The sequence below is a fragment of the Buceros rhinoceros genome, unplaced genomic scaffold, assembly GCF_000710305.1.
Source record: "Buceros rhinoceros silvestris isolate BGI_N320 unplaced genomic scaffold, ASM71030v1 scaffold24333, whole genome shotgun sequence".
In the NCBI taxonomy this organism is placed as follows: Eukaryota; Metazoa; Chordata; class Aves; order Bucerotiformes; family Bucerotidae; genus Buceros; species Buceros rhinoceros.
Genome location: NW_010405711.1, coordinates 13,562 through 22,011, shown reverse-complemented (window position 1 = coordinate 22,011; position 8,450 = coordinate 13,562). Strand labels below are relative to the sequence as shown.

Sequence of the window (8,450 nt, the reverse complement as noted above, 5' to 3'; positions counted from 1 at the left end):
AAAGGTGCGACCATACCCTGGTCCATGCAGGAAAGTCGCATGGACCAGAGATGTTACCCTAGCTCACACTGTAGGAAGATGGAAAGAGGACTCCAAATGACTGTCATATAGAGCTACCTATAAATTTACTATTATATCCAAAAGACAGAGATTAGTGCTTACTGAGAAATTCAAAGCACAGCTAAACTCATACTGATGGGCAGAACTTCTGCTCAGCCAGCCACCACTAGGGTGTTTGACAGTATCTAAATACCTGCAAATGGTTTGATTCTTCCAAAAAATCTCAGATTGCAGAAGCAGGTTTAGAGCCAGCCTTCCTGCTCAGCTTCTTCAGCAGATCCACGCATAGAAGCTGACAAAACTGTGAGTTTCTCTGGAGCTTATTTTCTCTGGGCTCCAGTCGAACTGGAAATGATACCACTCTCATCTTCCTGTGGCAGGTGGAAACAAGGTGGTCAGTCCCTAGACTGATTAGTTCAGTTAACACTGTACCTCATTCAGCTCTCTGGCTGTCCACTTCCACTGTCACAGTAATGCTGGGTCAGACACAGCTGCTCCACCTTTGTTGGATAGTTTCCTCTGTTGAGCAACCAGTTGGTACCTCATTGGATTTACTTTCTGGTTTCAAAATACCTCATGGTTGTAGCTCCAAGGAAGCCCCCTGTATCTGACTGTCTTATTTTCTTGTAGGACCTGGGACTGGAGGGAACATTCCTCAATGAAGTACTCTACAAAAATGCAACTTTCCTCAACTTGGTGGATCCCATCTCCCATGACTTGCTGATGAGCCTCGCTAGAGATCTGCAGTGTCCCAAAAAGGTGAACCCTTCCCTCAGCTCAGTGAATACTTTGTGACATAGCACTGATACAAAGAGAGCCCAAATGGGGTGGCTGGTGCTCTGCAATCCTTTGGAACCAGCTAGTGTAAGCCCTTGGAGTGGTAGCATATAGATTGCTGTGCATATTTCTGTAGAAATCAGTTAAAACTACCTTAGAACATGAATGCAACTGAAGGAAGGGATGGTTATGTGCACAGAAATCAGGAATTTACTTGTTGTGCCAATAGTAAACTTGACGACAGGGCACAAGCCAGATAAAAGTATATGGGGTGAAGGGTGGTGCCATATTCACTAGTATGCCCCAGAGGTTCAGAGCAGCTAGCTTATGGGGTTCCAGAGAGGAACAGAGGTCTTCGTGCCTCTGCAGGAGGAGGAGAACCACTTCTCTCTTCCCAGGCCCTTTGCCATACCTCACGACCCTAACCCATCCCCCCGTAACCTCCCAGATCCTGGAGTAAAGAATGGTGCTGTAGGAATGCATTGCAACTTGGGGTTCAAGAAGCACAGTATCTCTGCACTGCTCCAGCACCTTCCTTCAGCGAATGAGAGCAGAGACAAAGAAAGGCAAGGCTGAGTGCAGCCAAATGTCACAGATGCCACAGTCCCACTGCAACACCAGCATCCACTTCTGTTACCCTTTGCTGCCACAGACACTTGGATTTGCAGCGCATCCATTTGCTCATCAAGCTTGGCAACTGTCATGTTTGCTTTATAAGGAGAGCAATAGAGTGAATTCTGTTACTCAAAGAGAGATATAAAGTACACCCCTCTCAGAGCAAATAGCGGCACCCTAGGGAATACACTGAATGCGTGGTGGAGATTAGTGGTATTTCTGACCTTGTTCTGTCATCTCCTGAGGCCCTCTGCTAACAGTTAACCAGTCAGGTCTCAACAGACAAACTACATTTAGCCTAAGTTTAATCATCATCATTGGGCTGCAATGCAACCTGAAAAAAAAAAGTCTTTTCAAGTATAGATGCTTATAAAATTTGCACAAAAATTAAAGGGGAAGGAGGTGAGTTGCAGTAGTAGTACCTCATTTCACTTGACGTTGTCTCCAGCTGTTCAACCAGTCCATCCCCAGTGTGATGCTGTGCAGTGCCCTTCAGAGGAAGCAGCATGAGGGGACTTTACCCTACTCCAGTGCCCACTTGCCTAGCAGACAACACACTGCAATTTTTATACACATGCGTATACCCCCCCTTCTATTTTCATGTCTTACAGATGCACGTGCTTATCTGCACTGACACAGGTACTATTACCTAGATGAGACTTTCCTCATTCCTAAGGAAGATGTTGAGTACTTAAGCTGCTCCTCAAAGCCAGCAGGAGTTTAATTAAGGGGTTGGACAGGCTCAGTACCCTACAGCACCAGCACCCTGCGCAGCATTAACAGCAGACCACGTCCGCTCCCTGACCCTGGCTGAGCATCTGGTGGGTGTAACTGTGTTACAGGCAAACAGGCTGAATGCAATTCCCAGTCTGTCAGTGGAAATTAAATCAGTGAGGACATGGGAAGGAACAGGAGGGTAATTCTCAGCTGTGAGCCAACAAAAGCTTGCAGAGCATTGTGCCAGCTTCTGTACTGAAGCCTTGTGTGCACGTGCACCCACTTGGAAAGGTTTGCTGTTGTAGGTGACAGCAGGGTGCCAGCTGCAGCCTTGCCAGCACAGTGGTAGTCTGCTACCTAGGCACCTAACCCAAGGGTACAGGCCAGTCCCTGTGGGGCGTCTAGGGCAGCTGGGACAGGGATCAGGGCATGCTCAGCTGAGCACTGAGGCTGGGATCCCTCTCCACTTGGCACAGCAGAACAGCCACATGCTAGCAGCACATCCCTGGAGAATTCAGCTGATTCAGTGACTGCTGAGGAAAGTCACAGTGCAGCTGTTGGCCCACAGTACAGCACTTGAACCATTTGCAATAAAGAATAAATTAGCATATTCGCTGACAGCTTTACTATGTGTTTACCTACCAAATCCCTGAATGCACATATTGGACCATGCTGGAGGGCTGAGGAATGGAAATGCAGGTGTCTGTCAGCATTTGGAAGATATGCTAGAGGGGACAGAAATCCCAGCCTTCAGCAGCTGCCATTCTCCATTCTGCTTCACCAGAGGAAGAGAGGTGTTGTTCAAAGTCAGGGCGATAGAGAACACATGCAAAAGTAAACCCAGGAAGGTAGCAACCATCTTGTTGCCATCTCTTCCTGATAAGTTACTCCAGGGGCTGGAGGGAACTGCTGGCATTGGGAACCTCCCAAAGTCAAACCTCCAGGAGCAGAATGGACTGCAAGGAAGTAACATGCTGGTTCCCCATCCCAGCACTTCACAGCTGGAGCATAGGAGGGAACAGAGTCAATGCTGCCACAGGAGGAGCAGGGATATGCCAGGGCACATCTCTCCCAGCAAGAAGCACCTTGCAGATGGGGCAAGGGTGCTGACTGCTGAACTTCCCACATCAGGGTAACAAACAGTCAGTCCAGAGACAGTACGCAGTTAGAGTTTGGGAAGCATGGCAGCAAGGTGATTGATAGCTATTTAGCACTGTCCTGTAATGCAAAGGGTTGGCAGCTTGTCTGCACAGCTGGAGATGGGTGCTGCTGAGGATACCACAGTAAGGAGCTGGGACACCCACCCTGTCCTTACACGGGGCTTTTTTGAAATGGAAATCTTTTGAAGAAACTGGTGTAGGAGGTCCCTGCAAAGAGCCTTTCTCGCATTGTCAGACACCCCTGGCCTTGCTGGCTGTTGCCTGGCCTAGAGCCAGACCCCCTGTCACAGCTCTAGAAAATATCTCCCTCTTCTGAGCTCCGCTTGCTCCTCAGTAGGATGTGAAATAGCCCTGCTCTGGGTAGGAACACGTTGGCTGGGCTGGGGTCCTTCCCAGCAGTCCAGAGCTCTTACTGCTCCTCCTCTGCCTCAGGAGATGGCATGTGTCAGAGGTATCTCAAGCCTTCTTGCCATTCCTCTTTCACCCTCTCTTCATCCACTCCCTTATATACATGCCCCTGCTCCACTACCGCCTCTGTTCCTTTGTCCTCCCCCTTGCCTCCTGTTCTGCCATGGTGCAGCAGAGCCTAAGATGTCCCTTTGCTTTCAGGAATATGACCCCTGGAAATCCTCGGACAGGATCTGCAGGCAGCTGATTTATCACCTAACCCCCCACTCAAAATGGCACCGGCACGGCATGCCCCGGAGGAAGTCCCAGATGTGGTAAGCAGCCTGGCAGGGACAATGCGGATGGGCACTGAGGGGGATCTGCCAGGAGAAACTGTGCTGCAGCCAAGCACCACCCCAGTCTGCCACTGCTCCCCTTCTCAGAGAAAGGCAGGACTGGCAGCCCTCCCAGTAGGGCTCGCACGGTGTTTGCCCCCAGGAACGTGGCCAAAGCTGCAGCCATGCGCACACCCCCACGTGCCAAGCTGACCTGGCCCCCAGCTCTGCATCCCACTTTGTCCTTGGCTATCCCAGTATAACTTCCCTGCCTCTGGGGAAGGTCTTCCATTACAAGAGACTACCACAACCTGATCATCGTATTCAACAGGAACCACCCTGGGGGCGCTGTCAGAGAGGTGACCATCCTTACTTCCCTCCCACTTCTCTGCCAGGACCGGAGACGGTGCAGAGCCTCACACGCAGGGAACCCAACCAAAAGCACATTGGCCACTGACAGCTACCAGATGGCAGCTGCTTTCCATTACCACAAACGTATTCAGACATGGGCACTTGTTCTCTCCTTCACACTTCCTGGCTTTCTATCCAGATAAAGAGCAATCCCTACTTCTCTTAAACCCACACTCTTCTCTCCTCATTTTTTTTGAGCAAAGCCTCTTCCTGTGACACAGATCACCACTGCTGAAGACAGAGCAGTGACTAAGAAAAGAGCTCATGTCAGCCCTGTTAGCTGCACAGGAATAAATGCAAGATTGGATAAAAATGAAATGCAAAATTGGCAGCATTCTGAGAATGGCTTTGGGCTTTCCTGAGACTTTCAGGGTCTTTGATGCATGTGCAGCAACTCAAAATCTCCAGCGGAGATTCACATTTTCATCACAGCTTTCGTTCTGGTTGAGAGGCAGATCCCCATCTTTATTAATAAAATCTCTACCGTCTGCCTCTCATACCTGTAGTGCCCTTCACCACCAAATCTGAGTGCTCTTGTGAGTTTGAATGCTGTCATCCTCAGCTCCTCACAGGGCAGGACTGCTGGTGCTGATTCACAGGTGGGAACCACAGCAGAGATCAAGACTAAGCAGGGAGAACAAGTCCTTTTCCAGACCCTCTCAGTTAGATGACATTTTCCCATTTGCAAGACCCCGGGATCTTGCAAAACACTAGAGATGCAGGGTGTAGAGAGCAGGTCTGACCTCGTCCTTGCCCTCTCCCAAGTCAGAGAGGCTTAAAGGTAAAAAGTGCTTGAGACAGGGAGAGCTTTATAGAGGGCGGCTGTCTCCATTCCTGTCCAAGCTGCCTTTTGCCTCAGTCTGGTTTTCCAAGAGAAAAATCCCTCCCTGCCACTACCTAACTCTGTCCCCACACTCCCGTTTGCAGGCAGAACAAAACTCTTCTCCAGACTGGAGAGTCAAACTGGAGGCATCCCCTCTGATTGCACAGCCCAGGGAGAGCAGAAAACCACCTGCTGCAAACTCATCACTTACAAATGACACAGAGAGCAGGTCTGTGGCCCGAGTAAGAGCTCTGGGAGCATCTGTGAGCACAAGCAGGGAGAGGGCAGCAAGCAATGTGTGATGGAGGGAAATGTAGGTCTAAAATGGGTGGTCCTGCCTGGCAGCCAGGCCCAGCCCCAAGGTGTTACATAAGGCACAAAATAATTCCAATTAAATATTAAACAGCATAGCTTCCTTTTAAGACTGAGAAGAAACTGGTTTGCCGTTTGCGGCAAAAAGCACCTGCAGAGTTGGCATCTGAAGCTGCTGCAAGAAAATGGATGCTGGGAAGGCAAGAAATATCTGGAGATAGCAGGGTCTAATTTTGTCCAGGCAGGCTGTTTTTACCTGATCTGAGTTCTCCACTTCCCTCTGTCTGCTAGTGGGAGTATTTTACTATAGTCTCTGAGCCTGTGCTCTTCTCGCCTTCAAAGTCCCATAAAAACCATGGGTGTAGCAGCAATACTTTGAAGGCATTTCTAAAATCTAGCGGGGATTTGGGACAGCAGGGAGGAATCAGTGCATTGAAACCACACTCAGGAACTGAATTCTCCTCTCACTTTTGCAGTCTCCTGGGCTTTGGCTTCTGGTTTTCACAAAGCTGATGCAGATCCTCCCTTGTTCTCTTCTGAAATGGGATTTCTGCTTTCTGACAGAATGTCAGATGGGTTCAGGAGATAATTAACAAGCCCAGCCATACAGAGAGCTTAGAGCATCTGTCAGATTTTAATTATGTTTGAGCCATTACGGAGATGTGTTACAGGAGGTGGAAAGGACCTGCAATACTGGAGTCAGGTCACACACTAGGTGGTCCTCCCCAAACAGCAAACCAGCAGGTCAGAAACAAATTAACTGTAGTTACATCCCCATCTACTCTCAGTGGGACACAAAGCACCCAGCAAGTATAAACCTGAGCCACCCATGAAGTGATAAAGCAGAGGGGATAAGATGCATTTCTTCAAGCACTCCTGTTTCGATGCACAGCAATGCCAGGACAGCTGGAACTGTAAATTTTGTTAAGAACCAATCATACTTCCACCAAGCAGGAGCAGTCTTCAGCTAGAGAGCACAACCAGATACTAAATATTCACAAATAGACTAAGCTAGCAAAGCAGCAAATGTGGGAACCTGCAGACACACAGGTATGTTCCTCTAGACCTCCTTAACCCCAAACCTGCCTAGCAACAGGACACAGCGGCCTGCAGTTTATCCTGTTCAGCCATTCCTCTGCAGAGCTACTTACAGAAGTGACTGGAATGTGGCACCTGGCCCCGTGTCTGGGAGAGAAGTCAGGCCACGTGCTATTTCAGCTGAATGCCCCAGACCAGAAGCAGAAGAAGAATGCAGAAGTGTGAAGGAGAAAGCTAATTGTGGCACAGTGGACTCAGTGCAACAGCAGCTGAAGCAAGTAGGAGAGATCCAGCCCAGGCTGTGTCTGGTTTCTCCACTTGAATAAACTGTCAAAGGTGATGCTAGGAGGCAGTTTGCCCTCTGCATCCATGCCTGTGGGTTCTTGACAGTGGCTGTCTGCCTTGCACAATGAAGGGTTAGCAGCATCCCAGCTGTGCAGTAACCCAAAGAGACTCCTTCAGCTGCCCAGGAGGTACTCAGACAGGTTTGCCTCATCAAAAGCAAGGGGTTCAGTTCTCCTTTCCTGCAAAATCCTGTCTCAGGTCTGCAGCTTCCAGTCAGCAACCTGCACCCCACCTTACAGCTGACCCTGCTTGAGTTGGCTGCCAACCAAACAGGAAAGGTGAGCTCTTGGGGGATTTGCTGGGGTTTTGAAATTAAAAACTAAAAAGCTGTAGGATAACATTTCCACAGTCTGTTGTATCCTAATGGGAATTCAGTTTTAGCACCATCTTACAGTTGTATAGATCACTCAGAATGAGCAGAATATATTCTGGAGTGTTGCATAACTTCAGCTTCACTTTCTGGTTAAATTGATGTTTACAGTGTAAAGAGTAATGGATTAAGAAGTGCTTCTCTCTGCAGACATAGGCTATCAACACGCCTTCTGTGGTATTTTGACAGATGCAGAATTTTTAGATGTTATTAATTCTTATTTTCAGAAGTCTTGAGGCTTCCTTAATTCAGGACCACAGAACTACATGTTCTAGTGCAAGTGCCACCATCTGCATCCCCAAATTCAGGGGGTGTATTACTTTTTGAGGGCAAAGCCACACTGGACTGCAGTTCAGCGTGGAGGGGGAGAAGGGCACCAGATGAAGGGAGCCTTCTTTAGAGAGCTGTATGGCAGCCCAGTTCTGCAATCAGGAAGACGTGGATTACAACTGAGCTGTCTTAGCAAAGCCATGTCAGAGAACCTTAGGTATCTTCCACTTGCATCATCCCCAGAGCTGGCTCCTTCAGGGTAACTGCTTCCTTTGAGTGAAAAGGATCAAACCTGAATCCACAAAACATACAGGCAGTACACACAGAATGATCTTTACCAGCAAGGTGTCCCTGGCACAAAAAAAACCAAACCACCCAGCCTCTCCACACAGAAATTGGTTATGGAAGAGCAAAGGCAGCTACATGCATGGAGTTGGTAACTCCTCAACTGCGCACACCTGGGCTCTCCTTTTCACAAGTCTCACTGCAGTTTTACTTTGCTCATCTGAGTGCATTTCATCTTGGCTAATCCAAAACTGGGTGAAGAACAGAGTATCCTTTCAGGGCTCATTGCTCTGTTTCTGTTATTGATGTGCATTGCTCAGACACTGCGGCATTAGATGCACTTTTAAAATGCAGTGAAAGCACTTGTGTCTAGAAGACTGCAAGGAAGCAGCTCTAAAGGGCTTTGAATTTTCTTTTTCATTGGAAAACATCACTCAGGGCTGCAGATGACGGCTCTGGCAGATTAGATCCTAGCCTACACATGGCATGAGGTGAATATTAACTACAGCTTCATGTCACCCTTATGCAACAGGGTAAATAGGCAC

The 8,450-nt window shown here is 48.6% G+C and overlaps 1 protein-coding gene across 1 annotated transcript in view; it reads left to right on the top strand.

Moving 5' to 3' along the window:
• Window positions 1-690: 690 nt before the first annotated feature.
• Window positions 691-8,450, top strand: part of LRRC75B (leucine rich repeat containing 75B) — a gene marked incomplete at its 5' end in the record, with an annotated part of 15,004 nt that continues 7,244 nt past the window's right edge. The window contains 2 exons of the mRNA XM_010133850.1: window positions 691-819; window positions 3,939-4,051. Of these exons, the coding sequence (XP_010132152.1) occupies window positions 691-819; window positions 3,939-4,051 (242 nt within the window). The remainder of the gene's footprint in view (window positions 820-3,938; window positions 4,052-8,450) is intronic.